The sequence below is a fragment of the Schistocerca americana genome, chromosome 2, assembly GCF_021461395.2.
Source record: "Schistocerca americana isolate TAMUIC-IGC-003095 chromosome 2, iqSchAmer2.1, whole genome shotgun sequence".
Taxonomy (NCBI): domain Eukaryota; kingdom Metazoa; phylum Arthropoda; class Insecta; order Orthoptera; family Acrididae; genus Schistocerca; species Schistocerca americana.
In genome coordinates, this window is record NC_060120.1 from 693,779,550 (window position 1) to 693,801,135 (window position 21,586).

General features: G+C 37.7%; 1 protein-coding gene across 1 annotated transcript in view; it reads left to right on the top strand.

The window, feature by feature from the left end:
* The window catches only part of LOC124596401 (dynein regulatory complex protein 8), a 192,558-nt gene extending 177,121 nt beyond the window's left edge, over positions 1-15,437 (top strand). Inside the window, exon 5 of the mRNA XM_047135528.1 lies at positions 15,373-15,437. Coding sequence (XP_046991484.1) covers positions 15,373-15,381 — 9 coding nt within the window. The 3' untranslated portion in view covers positions 15,382-15,437. The remainder of the gene's footprint in view (positions 1-15,372) is intronic.
* Positions 15,438-21,586: the final 6,149 nt, after the last annotated feature.

A 21,586-nucleotide genomic window follows, 5' to 3' on the forward strand; every position in this document is an offset into this window, starting at 1 on the left:
TTTGGGCAATGCATCATGATTGCCAAGGAGAATCTAACACTGGTTGCAGAGTATGTGTCCACCTCAATAGCTGAGTGGTGACCATGGCAGAATCCCATGCAAAGGGGCCCAGGTTTGATCCCAGGTTTGATTCCTGGGTGGGACGGAGATTTTCTCTGCTCAGGGACTGAGTGTTGTGTTGTCTTCATCATCATCTCATCCCCATCGACATGCAAGTCGCCGAGGTGGCGTCAACTAAAAAGACTTGCACCAGGCAACCGGTCTACCCACGGGAGGCCCTAGCCACATGACATTTCATTTCATTTTGCAGACCATGTACACTCCTTCATGAAGATCATGTTTCCTGACAATGCACCATGTCACAAGGCCAGGAGTGTGATGGAATGATTTGAGGAACACCGCAGTGAGTTCCAATTGATGTGGTGATCCCTAGTTCACCAGATCTGAACCCTATTAAACAAATCTTGAACGTGATTGAACATCATGTTAGAGCTCATTGCCCCCTCCCTGGAATTTATGGGAATTAGATGACTTGTGTGTGAAGATGTGATGCAAACTCCCTCCAGTAACCTACCAAGGCCTCATTGCTTATGACATGTTGCTGCTGTCATCTGTGCCAAAGGTGGACATACCGGCTATTACATAGGTGGTCATAAGGTTCTGGTTGATCGGTGTAGTTGCCTAGCCTTATTCACTGTATGAGATCTCCTTTATGCAAAATGACATCATCAGCAATTAGTAACTCATATCCAAAAGTTTCATGTAGAAATAGTGATACGTTCTTCAGTTTTGAGTAACACAATCGTAAATAAAGTATTGTTATAGACATTGTTTCTTCTGTTTTAAATGTTTAATTCCTCTTAATGTGTTTTCATCTTCCTAAATCTTCTAATTAGGATTCTTCACTGCAGATTCTTAAAACACTTTGGTATAACTGTATGAGAGGGTACCAGGTGGCAAAGTAATGAAAAATATTCTTACGTACTTTACAAGTAAGCACCATTGGATTGTACATACATGTTCCTTCATTATGTAAATATATGCAGTGGGTATCTGTGAAAATCAGCATTGAACTGAAACAAACGAACACTTTCGGATTTTAGATCTGATCTATCTATTTTTCATACACAATCTCCCATGGTTATTCTCAATGTCACCTACTCTGAGGGCCTCTTCAGTGATCTGTGCCATGTTAGAAGCTCCATTACATACTTGTTGTGATATTAAGGTGTCTGCTGATGAACTGCCATACACAGTCCAAGTAGCACCTCAAACAAAATAATAATACATCCTAAAAATCTCTGAATCTTGAGGTGGAATCCTGAATTTAACTACACAAAAGTTCTCTACCCACACAATAATAGCATGATGTTTAATCCAGGTCAGTCGGTGGGTACTGAAGTATGGGACACTCATCTCCAAGGTTATATAGGTACTGTTATTTTCTCATAATGTCAACAATGTACCACAAGTCCCTTGGTTTGGGGGAAACTGATACTGTCAGAACCATACACACAGGCTCAGCCTGTGGACACTGCTGCACTGCTCCACAGTAGTCTCGGGTAAGTTAGCCCATGAAGTCACAGCAGGGATAGAGGAACACTGCACATAATCACCAATGTGCTATGGGCTGATGGTAGCAGTGACTGGAGTTGTGAGCTGCGATGTATTAATGGTGAGTAAGAGGCAGTCCTGATTGGAGCAGTGTGACAGAGTTTGTAGGCTAGTTTATATTATCTCCAACTTTTTTTTATTTTTTTCTTATTGTAGTTACTGAACTCAGATACTGAATATGGTTTACAGTGGAAGGGGAGCATGTCAGAAAAAAGGGAAGTAAAAAAAGCTAATTACTAGTGAATAAACAGGGTGTAAATGATAGTCATTTACAGCATACTATGGTACTATAGAGGAAGTCGAAATGAACAGTTTCATACAGGACACTTTTCTTTCACTTTCTGCATGCCAGCTATTGGTCCTAAAAAAAGAATAGAACCTTTTTTGTAGGAAATTTAATACAGTTTAGTTTTGCACTGGGATATGTTTTCACTAGAGGTCAAAAAACGTCAAGTGTGGGTAATAATTCAAGTACTCACAAGATTTGGACACTGGTATGAGGGAGTAACATGAACAGCATACTAAAAATCCTGACTGTGAGACGGTGCGTATCAGATTGGGGTGCATTTGAAGGCCACTTTTGTATGTTTTCTTGAGTAACTCAAAACACACAGCCATTAGAGTAACTCAAAACATACAGCCATTAGCAAAAATATATCCCAGTACAAAATTAAATTACTTTAAATTTCCTACAAAAAACGAGCTATTTCAATTTTACTCTCGGACCAATAATTTGGGTGCAGAGAGCAAGATAATATTGATTATGCATTATTCTTATTCTACTGCTGTATTATATTTGTCGTATGAGATTTGGATGTTCTTACAAATCTTTCAGGAAGTTCATTTGCTTCCAGATGGAATGGTGCAGCTATCTAAATTTCAGCAACCCTTTGATGAAAAAATTCCTGATCACATTTGTAGCACAGTCAGAAATTTTGAAAACAAATCTGTGACAATCAGCCAGTAACTTTCTAAAAATGATCCAGCATAGTCTGTGTTTAAAGATGACCAGGTCTCTCATGCCTGCGTCCATAGAAAATATTGCTGCAGGGCTGCTGACTGGTATCTCAGGCATAGCTGGTATTTAACCATTATCACTTCCATGTCTTTATCTATGTTTGTCCAATAGCAGTGCTCACTGGCAATTGTTTTGTACGTACAAAGGCCCAGTGGCATTGATTTAGCATTTGAATAACTTTCAATTTTAGCACTCCTGGATTCATATTTTTTTCCTGACTTTGAATGTACCAACCAATGTGATACTTTTGTAGACCTTGAGAACATGTCTCATGTGTCAGTATGATTTATGGTTGGGTTGACTGATTAACATTAAAAGGCCACTCTTGTAGAATATATTGTTTTATTTTGGACAAAACTGACTCTTTTGGCACTATTTTGATATCAATGAAATCATTTTTAATGAAAAATTTTCTACAGTGTTGTGACTAATGATACATCAAGTGAAATATATATCAGCATAAGCATAGAAGTTTTTTTCCTATCCTACACAGTTGTAATACCAAGTCAGCCTTTTCAGGTTGAAATGCAGACCTGAGAACTGTTCCATAATCATAATGTCATAGAAGGAGCACCCATCATTGTCAGTATTGTACCATTCTGGTAGAACCACTATTGTTTGATCCACATATAGCAACTTACGGTTCATGATCTGTAAGGAGAATGAATTTTTCAATTTGACTGTAACCCTTTGAACCAATACTGTTGTTTTGAACATGAATGCAGTCATTCTTTGTGGATCATATAGTGTTTTGTGGTAAGACTGCCTATTCTGTATTCGAAGCATCAGCAGCAGTAGTTAACATTTTACATTAGTATGTGTATTAATGGGGACAAGATTATTAAACTTTAACTGTTCACTTTCGTTACTATATTAGTAATACAGTTGGTAGCTTAGTGAGTATTAATAATTACTGTGCCCTCCTTTTGCTTAATGAGCTTCTGAATATGTTGTGGCATGTATTCGACCAGGTTAGAGCAAAAGTTTCACTGTTTGTCATCATGAGATCACACTTTTACCACATTCACTAACATGTATTCTTTTGTTGAACAGTCTATTTTACCATGACACTTTTTCACAATACACCTGAAATTCTCAATGAGATTTATGTCTGGGGAACTACCAGGCCACTGAAGAACATTAATGTTGTTTTCTTCCATAGATGTATTCCCTGGTTTAGAAGTGTGATACAGGATCAGATCATGTTGAAATGTTCCTCCACCGTCTGCAGAGTTCTAAAGGAATGGCACAGTCCTGCACCTAAGGATTTCCATGTACTTGGTTGAATTCATCATTCCATTGACTGTAATAGTGCCCAGGGCCACCTGTATTGAAGAAACTACAAACATTTTCTTTGGGGGGGGGGGGGGGTATTTTACGCTCTGTTCAGTATGCTTAGCTCTCACTGCCTCATGGGTTCCTCATGTGACATCCCTTGCTCTATATCTTGAACAATAAAATGTGACTCATCACTGAAAATTACACATTTCCAGTCATTGTAGGTCAGAGATTTATATATCTTTATGCCAAACATTTTTTCTTCATGGGGGTGATAGCAACTGCTTCTTTATTGGCTTTATGCCTTTCACCCACAATCAAGAAGCCTATGCCCTACTGTTGAAGAGTCATTTTCAATCCCAGTAGACAATAAATCTCTTTGAAGGTCCTTACTTGTCTTGTGATGATGAATTCTACTGTTTCTAAGTAGAATTTTGTCAGTTCTAGGAGTGGGTTTTTGATTTTTTCCGCATCTGCCTTTTCTCTTTAGAGACAATGAGACATAATCACTGAATGCCCTAGTAAGTCTTGAAATACTAAATTTTTCCACACCAACAACAGAGGCAATGTTTCTTATGGCTTAGATGTTTGTTCATGAAGAGCAACTACATGTATTTTTGCCCACTTCATAGGTGAAATGTCCATTTTAACACAAAGTTTTCTTGTCAAGAACATAGAAATAATACACGCTGTTGGTACACAGACATTCAACTGAACTGGAGGGGACCTACAATTGTTGATCATAGTCACGATAAAATTGGTTACAGCTAGCCAAATACAATTTCTTGAAAAATATGAGGTTGTCTCAGTTAATTTGCACACTACTTTAGTTGGATCTATATGGTGAGATGTTTGGCATGTTGTAAATTTTGTTTTACATTATCAAATGTACATTCGAACTCATAGTTCCAGATCCATTTTGTTCCTTTTCATAACAGTTTGTTTAGTGGTTCAGCCGTGGCTACTGCTTGGAGAATGAATTTTCTGTGGTAATTGATATGGCGTAGAAGAGCACACAATTGCTTGAGACCAGCTGAATTGTTCTTAATTGTTACAATGTTGACCTGATGCCTTTTTATGACAAAAGTGTCCTAAGTATTTGACTTGTTGCAGAAGGACATCCACTTTGCCTTGTTATATTTTCATTTGGCTACTTATAACGTCTGAAATATACATTCTAAATTATGTAATATCTTTTCTGGAGCTTTTCATGAGGCAATGATAACTGATTTAGTTAGCAGCATTAGGTGCTTGCCTAATTAATTGTTCTAAATAGCACTGGAACAACCTTGGGGCACGGAACTGGTAATCCCTAATGACAAAATTATGAATTTATAAAATCGAAATGGAGTATTTATTCTGAAACATTTCTCAGTTTCCTCCTCCAAAGGCAGTTGTCAAGAGGCATTTTTTTTAAATCTAGCTTTGAAAAATACATGCTGCCAGCTAATTTATACATCAGTTGATCCTGTTTTGAAATTGGATATGGTTTACTATTACCATAAATTCTTAGCACGCCATTAATTGACTGACTGATTGTTTTATTGGTTTGTTTCATCATTTTTGTACATAGCTACAAATTGATATTGGACAAGTCAATTTTTGTGAGATGATGAGATGAGACAACTTCAATTTATGTGATGATTATGAATTGTATATCTACTACAACATGAATAAGTTTACATATACAAAACTTTAAGCAAATATATACATATAGGTTAATGTCTTCAAGCTCTTGTCAAGAATTTATATCAGATTTCATGTTAAAAAAACAAGAGGTTTTTTACAACATTGTGTTGATCATAGCTTACTTTTTTTGTAAAAGAAAACAAATTTACATTAAATCATGACACTTTTCTTTGAATTCACAACAATTTTTGTTAATAGTTAAGAAAGCAGAGTAATATTTATCATTTTTGTAGCATCTCTATGATTACAGTTTACAGCTTTTGCATTTGTACAAATGTCTAAGTTTTGTTTTTGCACACTCACTATGCGTTTCCACTTTCTCTCATGTATTGTACTTAAGGAATGTTTCATTTTTTGTAATAGTTGGTCTTCAGTGTCCATGATTTTCCTAATGAAATATATAACTTCTGAAATGTATAAGCAAGGTAGTAGAAGAATTTGTAGGTTCTTAGATAGTGGCCTGCATGAGCTTTCAGTAGTTGCATTTCCTGTGGTTCTTACAATTCTTTTTTGGACAATGAGGCAACTTCTGCTCACAGGTGAGCTGCCCCAAAAAATCATGCCATATCTAAACGGTGATTCCACCTGCGTGTAATATATATTTTTAGCATTTGTTGAGTCATGCAGCTAGTAAGAATTTTCATGCAATAGCAGGTGGTACTTAATTTCTTATTGATGGAGCTTATATATTTGTCCCACTTTAGGTTTTCGTGGATCCACATTCCAAGAAATGTAATGCTGTTTACAGTTTCTAATTGTTTGCCAGATAACATTATGACAGGATTTGAGGAGTGTGTCCTTTGTGTTGTATGTCAATGCATAGTTACTGTCTTTTCTGGATTTGTGATAAGACTGTTTCTGAAGAACCAATCAGTTGTGTGTGATGTGCATGCTTTGATTTCATTCTCCAGTTCATCTGCAGTCTTCCCTTTTATCAGACTGTTGGTGTCATCTGCAAATTTTATACATGTCTGGGAAGGGGTTGCTGAATCTAAGTCATTTATAAATAGCAGGAACAAGATTGGACCTAGAATGGAACATTAGGGCACACCATATTTAACATTTTGTTTCCCTGACTGAAACATATGTGTGTTGTTTCCTTCTTGATATTTAAGTTCCACTATTTGTTGTCTGCCATTCAGGTATGGTTGTATCCATTTGTGACCGAGTCCCTGACACCCTCGTGTTTCAATTTTGAGAGTAGTAGTGTATAATTAATGACATCAAAAGCTTTGGTGATGTCCAAAAATATAATTGGTGTTTGAATAACTACAATTCCTGTTACACAATGGCTACTTGTGACTGTTTGAGGCAATCTAGGTTCCTGTTTAACTTTCCCCTTTTAATACAAATGGAATATTAGGTGCTTTACAGAATTTTGGCACAGTGTTCAGCTTCACCATGATGTGAACTTTGTAGCTTTTAATGCTACTTGTTGCTTCAGAAAGAAATTGTATCATTTTTGCAATAGGTTTTGCAACTCTTCATTAAGAATATCAGTGTGACTCTGTGAAGCCTAGTTTATTGAATAAATCAAGACCCAGCAAATGTGTTGTTCTCTGCAAGTTAACGACTATAATTCTGGTCTGGTTTGTGAATATTTTTTGTATGCAGTATCTGTTATGAATTGGCTGTTGACTAATGTTTGTTGGTTGCTGAAGCTAATAGTGAACTTTGAAATTCAGTTAATTTTGGCAATCCCAGTTTATTGTACACCTGTAAGTTAATTATAAAAATGGAAGAGCCCATGTCAATTTGAAATTTCAGTGGCACTGTATTTACTCAGAATATGACAGATAAAACCTTATATAAGCTGAGAATACAAGTGTTTATTCATGTTCTGCATGTGAAATTTTATTTATTTGTGTATGTTCATCTTGAACATAATTTTTACTCTCAGTGTTTTTGTTATGAAGTACTTCCATGTTTGTTAGAGTTTTATTATGATGGCAGATTTGCTTATCATTGCACACTTTATATTTACAACCATTTTATTTCACAGTAAGAACATTGTGCAGCTCTGAAAAACAGTTTTCACACTTGTGTTTAATAGTACAGTGCCCACATTTTAATGTCACCATCTGATGTAAGTCCGTAATCAATTCATAATTGATAATATTATGAAAAGTATTAATTTGCTACTCATCATACACTCCTGGAAATGGAAAAAAGAACACATTGACACCGGTGTGTCAGACCCACCATACTTGCTCCGGACACTGCGAGAGGGCTGTACAAGCAATGATCACACGCACGGCATAGCGGACACACCAGGAACCGCGGTGTTGGCCGTCGAATGGCGCTAGCTGCGCAGCATTTGTGCACCGCCGCTGTCAGTGTCAGCCAGTTTGCCGTGGCATACGGAGCTCCATCGCAGTCTTTAACACTGGTAGCATGCCGCGACAGCGTGGACGTGAACCGTATGTGCAGTTGACGGACTTTGAGCGAGGGCGTATAGTGGGCATGCGGGAGGCCGGGTGGACGTACCGCCGAATTGCTCAACACGTGGGGCGGGAGGTCTCCACAGTACATCGATGTTGTCGCCAGTGGTCGGCAGAAGGTGCACGTGCCCGTCGACCCGGGACCGGACCGCAGCGACGCACGGATGCACGCCAAGACCGTAGGATCCTACGCAGTGCCGTAGGGGACCGCACCGCCACTTCCCAGCAAATTAGGGACACTGTTGCTCCTGGGATATCGGCGAGAACCATTCGCAATCGTCTCCATGAAGCTGGGCTACGGTCCCGCACACCGTTAGGCCGTCTTCCGCTCACGCCCCAACATCGTGCAGCCCGCCTCCAGTGGTGTCGCGACAGGCGTGAATGGAGGGACGAATGGAGACGTGTCGTCTTCAGCGATGAGAGTCGCTTCTGCCTTGGTGCCAATGATGGTCGTATGCGTGTTTGGCGCCGTGCAGGTGAGCGCCACAATCAGGACTGCATACAACCGAGGCACACAGGGCCAACACCCGGCATCATGGTGTGGGGAGCGATCTCCTACACTGGCCGTACACCACTGGTGATCGTCGAGGGGACACTGAATAGTGCACAGTACATCCAAACCGTCATCGAATCCATCGTTCTACCATTCCTAGACCGGCAAGGGAACTTGCTGTTCCAACAGGACAATGCACGTCCGCATGTATCCCGTGCCACCCAACGTGCTCTAGAAGGTGTAAGTCAACTACCCTGGCCAGCAAGATCTCCGGATCTGTCCCCCATTGAGCATGTTTGGGACTGGATGAAGCGTCGTCTCACGCGGTCTGCACATCCGGCACGAACGCTGGTCCAACTGAGGCGCCAGGTGGAAATGGCATGGCAATCCGTTCCACAGGACTACATCCAGCATCTCTACGATTGTCTCCATGGGAGAATAGCAGCCTGCATTGCTGCGAAAGGTGGATATACACTGTACTAGTGCCGACATTGTGCATGCTCTGTTGCCTGTGTCTATGTGCCTGTGGTTCTGTCAGTGTGATCATGTGATGTATCTGACCCCAGGAATGTGTCAATAAAGTTTCCCCTTCCTGGGACAATGAATTCACGGTGTTCTTATTTCAATTTCCAGGAGTGTATAACAAAGATGTTGAGTTGCAGAGATGCATGACAAAAAGACTGCTAAACAAGTACACTTTCAACCAAAAGGCCTTCTGAATTAGACAGTCTGGCCTTAGCAGCCAGAGACGGTGGTCACATGTGTCTCTGAGTTGTGTTTGCGCAAAGCGTGTGTGTGTGTGTGTGTGTGTGTGTGTGTGTGTGTGTAAGGCCTTTTGGTCAAAAGCTTACTTATTTAGGAGTCTTTTTGTTGTACCTGTCTGTGACTCATTATCTCCACTATATAACGAGTAGCAATCTATCCTTTTCACAATATTGTCAAATTTGTAAATATTAAGTTTGTGATTTTCAGGTCAGATAGTCTGTGAACGTCACCGAGAGATAACAGCATGCATGGCAATCCAGAACAAAATAAATTTCATAAGAAATACTTACCTATGAGGAATAAATGTCACCTGGTTTTTCCACATGAAAGTGAAACAACAATGCTCACTATATCCTTTTTTTATTTGCACTCTGCATTTCACTTTCAAAATTGTAATTTAACTTTTTACAACTTCACCATTTACAACTAAACATTGCATTGTGACAAATTTGATCCAGAACTACCTACATATTAACAAGGCCTTAATACAACTACAACTGATACAAGACGAGGTACTGGCAGAAGTACAGCTGTGAGGACGGGGCGTGAGTCGTGCTCGGGTAGCTCAGTTGGAAGAGCACTTGCCCGAGATAGGCAAAGGTTCTGAGTTCGAGTCTCAGTCCGGCACACTGTTTTAATCTGCCAAGAAGTTTCACAACTGATACAACATTACTAACTTGGTGAGAATTAGCACTATCTCAAAATAACCTGACACTGATTTGTTGGGCTTCACTACTGTGATATGAGTATACTCATAACAATTACCATATTACAAAATATTGTTGATGTCGTTATGAAATTAAATATATAATTAAAAGTTACATGTTTACAAATGTTTAGATCCAACATTGAGTTTTACAAAAAGTAGTAACATGTCTAACATTTTTAATTAAATTTGTTCTTCTATAAACATTTTTAGAAAGTGAGACACTTTGTAATTAGACAGTGAATGTAGATACTAAGATACTCAAACATTCTTGCACAAAAGCTAACAGTTTATCATAGTTATTTCATTAGTACATAACATATACTTTTAAGTTAGCTTCAGATGTCATAGCATGTTCAAGATCATTTCAGTTAGTAGTTTTACATCAAATAATGTTGGTTTCATAAGTATAATAACACTTGTAAATCCATGTAAGATTAAAATTATGTAAGGCTAAGTATCAACAGTAGTTATACAACACTTTGTAGCTTTGTATTGCTTTCTACACTAATCACAAAGATCTTGTTGTAAACTAGTACTTGTATACAACAGGTGTGTAATGCCCTTTCTGGAATCTTTGTGAATGGCTATAGCCTGTAGGCACCCTGTGACTGCTGAACATGGTCATGCAAGCTGTTGTTTGGTCTCTAGAATCTTCGAAAGGAAGCATGTGAGCCAAGGCAAGCATCTGTTCATGAACCCATATTAAAGACAACATTCATGCAATGATGGGTTAGTCAAACAAAGAAGATCTTTCTTTAATTTGTTGGTGGGCAAGTTATAATGAGTGTGTCACAAATGAGAGAATCACATAAGACTTTTTATGTTACTCATTTTCACACAGGAATTTGCAGTCTCTTGTGAGGCCCCTTTCATTGTGCTATCCAATCTTTGTAATCTTGTTTGGGTTTAAAAAAACACTGCAAAAATTTATGCATGGTTGTTGCAGCTAAAACTGTCACACTATAATCACTGAATTCTTATTATTGTGGTGCCAGAAATTTTCACCTCTCTAGAATCAAATCTAAACTATGTTGTGCCTGAGTTGCAGGCAGCTTGGTGCTCTTCAAAGTAGGCTGTGTCCTGCATCTTCTGGAAGACACGGTAATGATTACTGTCCAGTTCCCTTACTGGCATCTTCCCCTAAAATATCAGAAAAAGTAACGCACTTGAGTAGTTTCACTTTGAAGCAAAAAACTTTACTTAACAGTTCACAGTTTGGATTCCAGAATGGTTGTTCAATTAAGAATGGTGCTTTTACATTCACTGACCAGATACATTGCCTGACAAAGACATGAAGCATTCAGAAATGGAGGAAGAAACAAAACGAACTTCACAAATTGAGAGGGCATGTGTATTTCAGAGATTACAAATTGAATTAAATTTACAAAGAACTTGGCAGGATGTGCTCACTTATCGGTATGACATTACACTCTTTCTGGCCTGGATGCATGCACTGAGTTGTTTGGGAAGGGTGTGATTAAGCTTTCTGTGTCTCCTCCTGAGACAAGAAGGGCCATAACAATTGCAACTGGTCATTGACATCCTAGGTATTGGCACTGGGATGGAGTTGATGTCTGAGCTCATCTCACACGTGTCCTATTGGAGAAAGATCTGTGTACCTTTCTTACCACAGAACTATCTCATCATCATGCAAACTGGTCATAGAGAAATGTGCTGTTTGCAGATGAGCACTGTCCTGTTGAAAAATGGGACCACCACACTGTTGATTGAGAGGCAACACACAAGGATACACAGGGTGCCCGTGATGTATTTTTGTGTCATGAGTGCTCCCTCAATCACTACCAGCCATTACCAGAAGTCATATCCAATTGGCTCCCCACACCAGGATGCCAGGAGTAACATTGCTGTGCCTCTCCAAAACACTAGAAGAATGGGATCTCTTTCAAGGGCACACCATTCTCGCCGACGGTGGCCATCGAGGGTTGTGCAGAACCATTATTCGTAGCTAAACACAGCCCACTCCAAAAGCAGCAATTTGTGTTGTGGTGTCCGTTGCAGTCTATGCATGGGGTGGTAATCCCCTAGTCTGGCTGCTGCTAGTCTCCGACGAATGGTATGGGATGATGCAGAATGTTGCCACTACTTGTTTTCAGATAACGGGCTAAGATGTGATTGGTGCACGATACAGCGATCTCCTCTCATGATGGACAGATGCAGTTGGGTCAGATTTAGTTGACTGGAACCTTGACAATAACTATTCCTGCACTTACATTCCCATGCAGTCCACCACTGGGCCACTTCCACATCCAAATCCTCCAAAAATCTGGATATTTATGTTGCATAATTGAACCAGCCTACCAAATGTAGTCCCACAATGAGGCTCCTTTCTAACTCTTGTAAGGTGCTGATAATGCTGTCTCAACAAATACGGGAACCCTCCATATCCTTCACAATGAACACTCATCTTTTGACACTGTTCACACCTCTTAAATATTCTACCAGGCTTGGCAACAACACTAAATATTAACCACACTAATGCACTCTGGTGGCTGTTCTACCTGTCACAGAGATTTGCAGCTGTAATCATTTACTTACCCACCAATGATTGTTCAATCACGATCTTACATTGACATCTGCTTCACTTTTTTCATTGTGCTGTGTTACAAGCCTTATATTTAAATTAAAAAAAAAAAAAAATATGTCAGTTGGTATTTTTTGGGATCTTTCCAAGGAGTTTTATTGCAATTGCTAGAAATCATGATGAACAATCATAGCGTGTAGGCTTTCATGGTCGGCATCTTCATTAGTTAAAACTTCCGGGCTGAGAGGCCATGGTTGATCTCTAAAACTTCTTCTTTCTGACATTTCGTTACTAACTGTGGACAGCCTCTTCTGACGTGAGTCAGTGACTGGCTGCCCAGGCCGTGGAGGTCCCGTTTATATAGAGCACATAGAGGGCACCACCATGCATCACATGGGGCTGGCTGTAAGTCTATCTCTGACTAATGTCATCATTCTCGATTGAAGGTAACCGATTGCCACTTTGTTAGTGCAAAGTTGACCGCCATATCTTGTCTAACTTTAAGTCTTCCTCTTTTCTATTAAAATTATTGTGGTGTTTCTGAATCTCTATAGCTTCCCAACACGTATATGCATAACAATTCAATTTTCTGGCTAGCATCCTCATCTCTATAAATTTTATTTCAAGATCACCGTATTTAAAAACATGTTCCGCTACAGCTGATTTGTCGGTATATCTCAGTCAATGGTTCCTTTTGTGTTTGGTTAAGTGGGTATTGACATTTCTTTTCATTGTTCCAATAAGAACCTTCCCACAGCTAAACAGAATTTTATACACCCCAGGAGTTGCTAAGGGGTTTTGTGCATCTTTCGCTGATCTTAAACAGTCACTAACCTTCTTGGTGGGTCTAAAGATTGTTTCAACTTGAAACTTGGTCAGAACATTCACAGTACAGTTTGTAATATTGTGAATAAATGGAAGAAAAACTTTTCCAGCCGACAGTTGCTGTTGGTGAATGTTGTCAGACACTTTTCTTCTGGGATGAAGTGCTCAATCTATCTCATTGTCAACGTATCCATTTTTCTTAAAAGCCATTCGCAAATGATTTATTTCATCTTAAAAATAAAGTGGCTCACAAATCTTATTAGCTATGTCCACCAATGTTTTAATCACACTTCTCTTCTGCCTGGGATGATGGTTCAAATATTTATGGAGTTAATGGTCAGTGTGTGTATCTTTTCTATACATTTTATGCCATATGTACCAGCAAGAGAACAATCAGATTTGTTAATCATGTATTTTGATGAGTCTTAGGTACATTGTTGAGGGATCTGTCTTGAGTACACGGCTTGCAGCTTTCCATGCAATGGCCCATAGTTTCCAAGAAAAAAAACTATGTGTGCCTCCTATACCCATAACTTTAGTAATATTTTGATTGAGTGAGCACAGCAGTTAATGTTCATGCCTACCACACTGACGATACTGGTACAAACCCTGCTCGCAGCTCCCATGTTTCATTGCTTCAAGGGAAGATTCCATAAAAATACATTTTTTGATTCTGCATCAGCTTAGTGCACCTTTTTTGACAGGAATGATCAAAGAAGGAACAGTGTTTTTGAATTCAACCAGTTGGCTTTTGTGGTATCGCTTCTGAAAAATCTAAATACCTGCAAGGTATTAGCTTTTATTAAATGTCCGTTGTGCTCTGCAAATTTGTTGTAGTTGCTTCTGCAATAAATACTGTCCAGAATTCTGTTCTAACACAGCAAGTGAATGTGAGTAAGATGATTCTATAACCTATTTTGTAACAAATGGAACACACATTTGAAGAATGTTTGCTGCAATGACTGATACATTAGTGAAATTACTTTGTGAAAATGATTGTTTTTTAATACTTTTGTGTGACGTATACAGATTAATGACATTGAAGAAAAAAGGAATAAGCGGGCAGGATTTGAACCTATGCTGCAAGCATGGTAATCCTAAGCCTTAGCCACAGTTCTATACTCGCTTGGTCAAAATATGACTAACACTACAAGGTATAGGCCATAGGCATAAAACTTCAACATCAATTTTCTCAGATACTATGGTTCATCACACAAAAAGCTAGGCACTACTCTCAGTAGCGATTTACCACCAGAAGGAGGTTCTTACTCATTGGTCTGAAGATGACCACAGTAGCAGTCGAAACCGGTCACTATAATAAATAAATTGTGATCAAGACTGTTTTTGATAGTAAATATTTGTAACAGATTGATCACTGTTCACCCCCACAATGTATTCAAAAGTAATGAATAGTGTGTGTTTATGGTTGTGGCCACAAGCTAATGTGTAAGTGTCTTTTAATTGTGCCTGTCTACAAGTTAATGTGTCATCTTTATGGTACATAGCAATCTATTTTTTTCCCTACATTGTTGGCTCATTTATTCACTTGTTCTACACATCCATTGCCATAGCAGAGCAGCATGTCTACCTCTACAGTGACATCTGTATTACATGCCCCTTTTGGTGTGTGGTGGAGGATACTTTGTGTACCAGTGTCACTCCCCCTTTCCTGTTTCAGTCGCCTACGGTTCATGGAAAGAACAATTGCTGGTAACTCTCTATGTGGGCTTCAATCTCTCTAATGTAAACCAAAATGTCACAGGATGCTAAGCCATGGTGCTAGAGATCAATCACTCTGCACTCCCTTAACCCACTCACTTGCTAATTTCATTTTCATGTGCTAAATGTTGATGAGATGTAATAGCATTTGCTGTCATATTCCTAACTCATTTTTATGGCTTTCTCATCGAATTTGGCTCAACCTTGGTGGGGTCACATAAAAGGGGATGCCAATAATGCTATGTGAATATTTATACAGCATTTGTTTTTATTTTTCAGGTGGAGTGAACAGTATTGTTTTGTTCAGAGATAATTAAATAAGAGAATTTATATCCATTTACTACCCAACTCATCTCTGGAACATGGAGCAAAAAAGTAAACTTCTTTAATACATATACATGCAAAGAGAGCAGTAGAATGTGGAAAAAAATCTATTTATAATGGAAGGCCTGTAGTGACAGCTGAGTTTAATTATGTGTACTAACCATTTAAAACTGCATATCATACATCACGGTTAACATTAGAATTCATTAACCCACAGTAACAACTAACATATGTCTGAGAGTTGTTAGCTAATTTAATAGATATACCATCACAAGGGTTTGTAGGTAGCTTTAATTAGCCAATAAGATTACCATAACTGATTGTAATTAACATACATTATGATTTTAAAAAGTTATAATCTGATGAACATCAAACCCAAAAATGAGACATAGCCCACTCTTACTGTGTAAGAAGTTGAGAGATTCATGCATGAAACAATGTGGCAAAATAATAATCGTGAATGAAAGTATTTCTAAGGTGTAAATAAGTCAAAGCAGGCACTAGAAAGCCAAAACATTGAGATGTCATCATAATTGTGTCCATGTCATTCCTCAACACTGCTTTTATAATGAGTGATGTGTTTATCATTAGTTTCTTTTCTTTCACATTAGAAATATACTGAGTATGATGATGATTTTGTGTATTGCTGTGGACTTATTTTAATGTGGTGGTTAATTTTGATTTTTAAGTCAGTGTATTTACTTTATTCTTCAATTTCTTATTTTCTTATATGTGTGTTTAAGTTAAGTAACCCAGCTGCTACAAAAACTACTCTGACTATCACCTGATTGCCACAAAATACACAATATTACAAAAGTAAGCATAGAGTGGCCATCAATTACTATGATCTGCTTCAGATACAATCCAAATAAGATTATGTAAACAACAAGCAGGAACTGTGATGAAATGAGACTCTCCTTCATATTCTCTCTGTTTTGTGAATGAGAACAGACAGACTCCTCAAGTATGTGGATCAGTCACCATGAAATCCCAACTATCTGCAATATTGTCTCAAAATTATAATACTGTAGAAATTAGTACTGAGTAACAAAACAACTGTAGTAGTTTCTGCTTTCAGTCAGGTGAACAAAACAGTACATTGAAAGGAATTTAGTACTAAATTTTTGTCCTCAGTATCAATGATTTAAAGACCAAAAATGTGATAGCTTCTTGTGCTGTATAGAAAAAGCAAAGAAAGAAACAATTTATAAGTTTCTTTGTTGTTATAGTACATAAAGTGGATTATCTTCTTAAGTTAAAGGAAAAGTTTTCCTTTTTTCACAAGGTTTTCCACAAATTAAATTTTATTACGAACTGTCTGGAAATGCTTCAACAATGTAATGCAATATTTTCTCCAATACAGACCATTAATTTCTTCCCAGTGATCAAGATTTTGAAACAATAAAGAACAAACTTTGGAATTATGATTGTGTATGTTCTAGAATTCATTCCCCCCCTCCCCCCCCCCCCCCCCCCCCCCCCCCACCACCACCGCCACCCGGTGGGAACTGTGTCCTCATGTTATTGTAGTTTCAGTCCAAAAATGCAACTCCCCAAGCTAGTCTATCCTGTACAAGACTATTCACCTCAGCATACTACTGCAACCTACATCCATTTGAAACTACTTACAATACCCAAACCTGTGTCCTCATGTTTTGTTGTCTTCAGTCCAAAGATGCAACTCTCCAAGGTAGTCTATCCCGTGCAAGGCTATTCATGTATGCGTATTACTGCAACCTACATACATTTGAAACTATCTACATACCAAACCCTTAGTCTCCCTGGTCAGCGTTCATCCCCCACACTACCCCATATTACCAAATAGATGATTCTGTAATGCCTAAGGACATGAGCCAACAATCACTCCTTTCTTTTAGCCTATTTTTTCCATAAATTTCTTTTCTCCCAAATTTTATTCAGTACCTCTTCATCAGTTATCTGCCCTAATCCATCTAATCTTCAGCATGCTTCTGAAGCCCCATATTTCGAAGTCTTCTGTTCTCTTAATGTATTGTTTGTATTGCTTGTCTTCCATGATTCACTTCTGTACAAGGATAAACTTCAGACAAGTACTTTTAGAAGACAGTTTTTAACCATACATTTTATTACATGGCAACATAATTATTTCTCTTTCAGAAAAGCACAGATTGCTATTGCCATTCTGCATCTTGTGTCTTCTTTACTTTGACCTTCATTATGTAATTTGTGCTCAAAAATCAAAACTCATGTACTACTTCCAGTGCTGCATTTCCTAATCTAATCATTTCACAATTGCTCAGCTGTACTCCATTACATATTTTCTTTTATTTACTTTCATATTATAAACTCTTTTTCAAGTTAAAATACATTCCATTCTACTGCACATGCATTTCTTATACCATCCACGGGTCTACAGTTTTGCATTTTTTCTGTAGCTACTTTTGTTTTCATTTAAACACTTTCTGTCACTTACTTTTAGACACCCATATAACCTTTGTTTGTTTCGTTTTTATATTTTCTCCTTTCATCAGTTAAACAGGAGAGTTATCAAATGGGCTAAAAAAGCTCATAATGATAAAACAATTAGGTGCTCTTCCAACAAATGTAAGACCATCTGGGGTATAGTAAATGAACAGACTGGTAGAAAGTTAAGGATATAGGATAAAATCACACTAAATATAGAAGGACAAAAGACTGAAAATGCGCATAAAATTGCCAATAAATTCAACAGCTATTTTTCAGAAATTTCCACAAATCTCCTAACCAACTCTTGAAATACTGTTCACTCTCCTCCCACAAATCTCCTGACTAACTCTCCAAACACTGCACACTCTTGTCTCAAAAATAATACTCCTCTGAACTCCTTTTTCCTATCTCCTACAACACCATATGAAATTGAAGATATTTTTAAAAAAGAGCCAAAAATATTTATTCTGCAGGGCATGATCTGATACCCTGCTTCTTACTTCATAAGTGTTCAAATTACATCAGTGGACCCCTGTCAAATATCATAAATACCTCATTTCTAGAGGGAACATTTTGAAACCAGCTAAAACTTGCTAAAATTATACCTCTCTACAAGAAGGGAGAGAAAACGGACATGACAAACTATAGGCCAATTGCTATACTATCTGCCTTCTCAAAAATATTTGAATACTGTATCTTAACTAGATTAAAAATGTGTCTAAATTCTAACAACATAATCACATCTTCCCAGTATGGATTTCGGAAAAATAGGTCCACCACACATGCTCTGTATGCATTTCTAGAAAAATGCTCAAGTTTTGTTGACCATAAACAACCTGCTGTCGGTATATTTCTTGATCAGTCCAAGGCCTTTGACATGATCGACCACAAGCTGCTGCTTATGAAACTCCATGAGTATGGGATGAGAGGTGTAGCCCACAATTGGTTCCATAGCTACCTTAGTCAAAGAAAGCAATATGTAGAAATAAGAAAATCAGAGACATTCAGGCACTGCAGGTCAGATATACTACATACAACAAATGGCGTCCCTCAGGGATCTGTCCTTGGACCTGTTGTTTTCATATTGTTCATAAATGATCTTCCAGAACACATACCAAATGCCAGCTCCTTTCTGTATGTGGACGACACAGATATCCTGATAACCAGTAGAGGTGACACATTGCAAGATACAGTTAATGAAACTACTTGTCATTTACAATCATGGTTTGTAGCAAATAGACTACTCCTAAATACTCAAAAAACTGTAAGCATGAACTTCCATACTAGACAAAATCTAACCCCCTTCAATGCAGTTATAGTTATTGGCAAAGATGACATTACGTAAAGCGGGTCACCAAATTTCTTGGACTTACCATCAGTAACACACTAAATTGGAAACCACATATTGAGGCATTGTCACAAAAGCTTAGTAAAACCTGCTATCTATTACGATCATTAAAAGACACAGCCAGTGTAGATACCTTGAAGCTGGTGTACCATGCCCTGTTTGAGTCTGTCTTGAGCTATGGCCTAATCTTCTGGGGAAAGAGCTCTGATTCTCTCACAATTTTCAAGCTACAAAAACAAGTAGTAAGAATAATGAAATGTAAAAAAAGAACTGAACACTGTAAATCACTATTTCAACAGTTAAAAACCCTGCCACGGCCATGCCTCTATATATTGGAACTAGCTTGTTTTACAGTACAGCACTTGGACACCCTCGACAGAAATGCAGACCGCCACACACATGACACCAGAAACAAAACACAGTTACAAATTGTAGCCCACAACACAAAATTATATGCGAATGGGGTTAAATGTATGGGCATTAAAATATACAATCACCTCCCAACAGACATAAAAACAAGCAAAAAGCCAAAAATAATGAGAACTAAATTAAAGGAATTGCTACTAAATCACTGTTTCTATTCCATACATGAATTTCTTGAAACAAAATTTTAATTACTTGCAATAAGCTGTTTATTCAGTTATAGATGTTTCTACTTAGTAAGATAATTTAATTATTGTATCTTATCTATATTCTGTCTGTATCTCATATAGGCCTATGTATTCTGCTATGTGAACTATGTACCACAATATTTTAATTACTTGTAATAAGCTGTATATTCACTTGTAGATATTTCTACTTAGTAAGATAATTTAACTATTGTTTGTTACTCATATTCTGTCTGTATCTCATATATGTATTCTGCTATGTGAACTATGTACCACAATATTTTAATTACTTGTAATAAGCTGTATATTCACTTGTAGATATTTCTACTTAGTAAGATAATTTAATTATTGTTTGTTACTCCTATTCTGTCTGTATCTCTTATATTTATTCTGCTATATGCAGTACGCACCACTGTCATCTCTCATCACACACCACCTTTTTTATATTTTGTCTATATATCCTGTATGTATTCTGCTATGTGAGTTATGTACCACTACTGTCATCTCTCATCATATACCATCTTAACATAATTTTCAAATTGACTTGTCCTATATCATGATGTGCTTTGCTGTACAAATTGTATGATCTACAGGACCAATAATAAATCAAATCAAATCAAACATCCTAGGTTTTGTGTTTGTCCTAGTCTTTTTATTTTGTTTTTCTTCTGTCATTTTCATTTCATTGTTTCATTTTTTAAAGCTACCCATTGATCTTACACTGTATTTCTTTTGCCTATTTCAGTGAGTCATTGCCTAATGCTCTCTCTGAAATGCTCATCATCCTCCAATTATTTCAACTGAACTAGATCTCATCTCCTTAATTTCCTACCTTTCCATAATTTCCTTAATTTGGGTATGCATTTTATAACCAATAAATTATGGCCACATTCTACATCTGCTCCTAAAAATATTTTCCAGTGGCCCTTCAGTCAAGTGATAGAAATGTTTAAATTTTTCTATAAAAAATTCTACCAGGTTGCTTCCTCTTTCATTCCTTTCATCGATCCATGTGTCCTATTTTTCCTTTTCCCACTATCAAATTTCACTCCCATCCATCAAACTAAATTTAAAGTTCCTTTAAAATATCAAAAAGTTTCTTTTGTATTGTCATGTATCTTCATTATCTGGGGAGCTTGTAGTCACACACATTTGTACTACTGTATGATTATCTTGGCTATAATTTGTTTACTATCCTGTTCATAGGAGTTTACTCACGTCCTGTTTTGTTCTTCATGTTCAAACCCACTTGCGCCATATCTGATCAGAATTCCTGTTCATCGTACCACTGCACTTCACTAGCTCCTTCTGCGCCTATTTATGGTGTTACCTATGCATAGTGTCATAAAAATAATATAGTTTGCTGCAACCCCTCTTGCAGATTTCATCCATGTAATGTACCAAATGTAGTGGCCACAGTTGATACCAGGTCTCTGGTCCCAAAGTTCACATTTGCTATCAGCTTTTAATGGCTCAGTATTTATTTCAAAAACAATTCACGGAAGATTCTAACAACTGACATCGGACACATTTATGCACACCGGCCAATCTGTGTTTGGTTGAAATTCATAAAAATGGGAAGTATTGCTGGTCTGCGTGACTTACCACATCAACACCTCACTCTCAAGTTGTGTGTGGAATCTCTCTAAAATGTATTTAAAGGCAGGCCTTTCACCACCAGTTTAATGGAAGTGATGTCACAAAATGAATTATAAACATGTATTTCACAATAAATTGAAACTGCCAGAAGGTTAATGTTATTTTAATT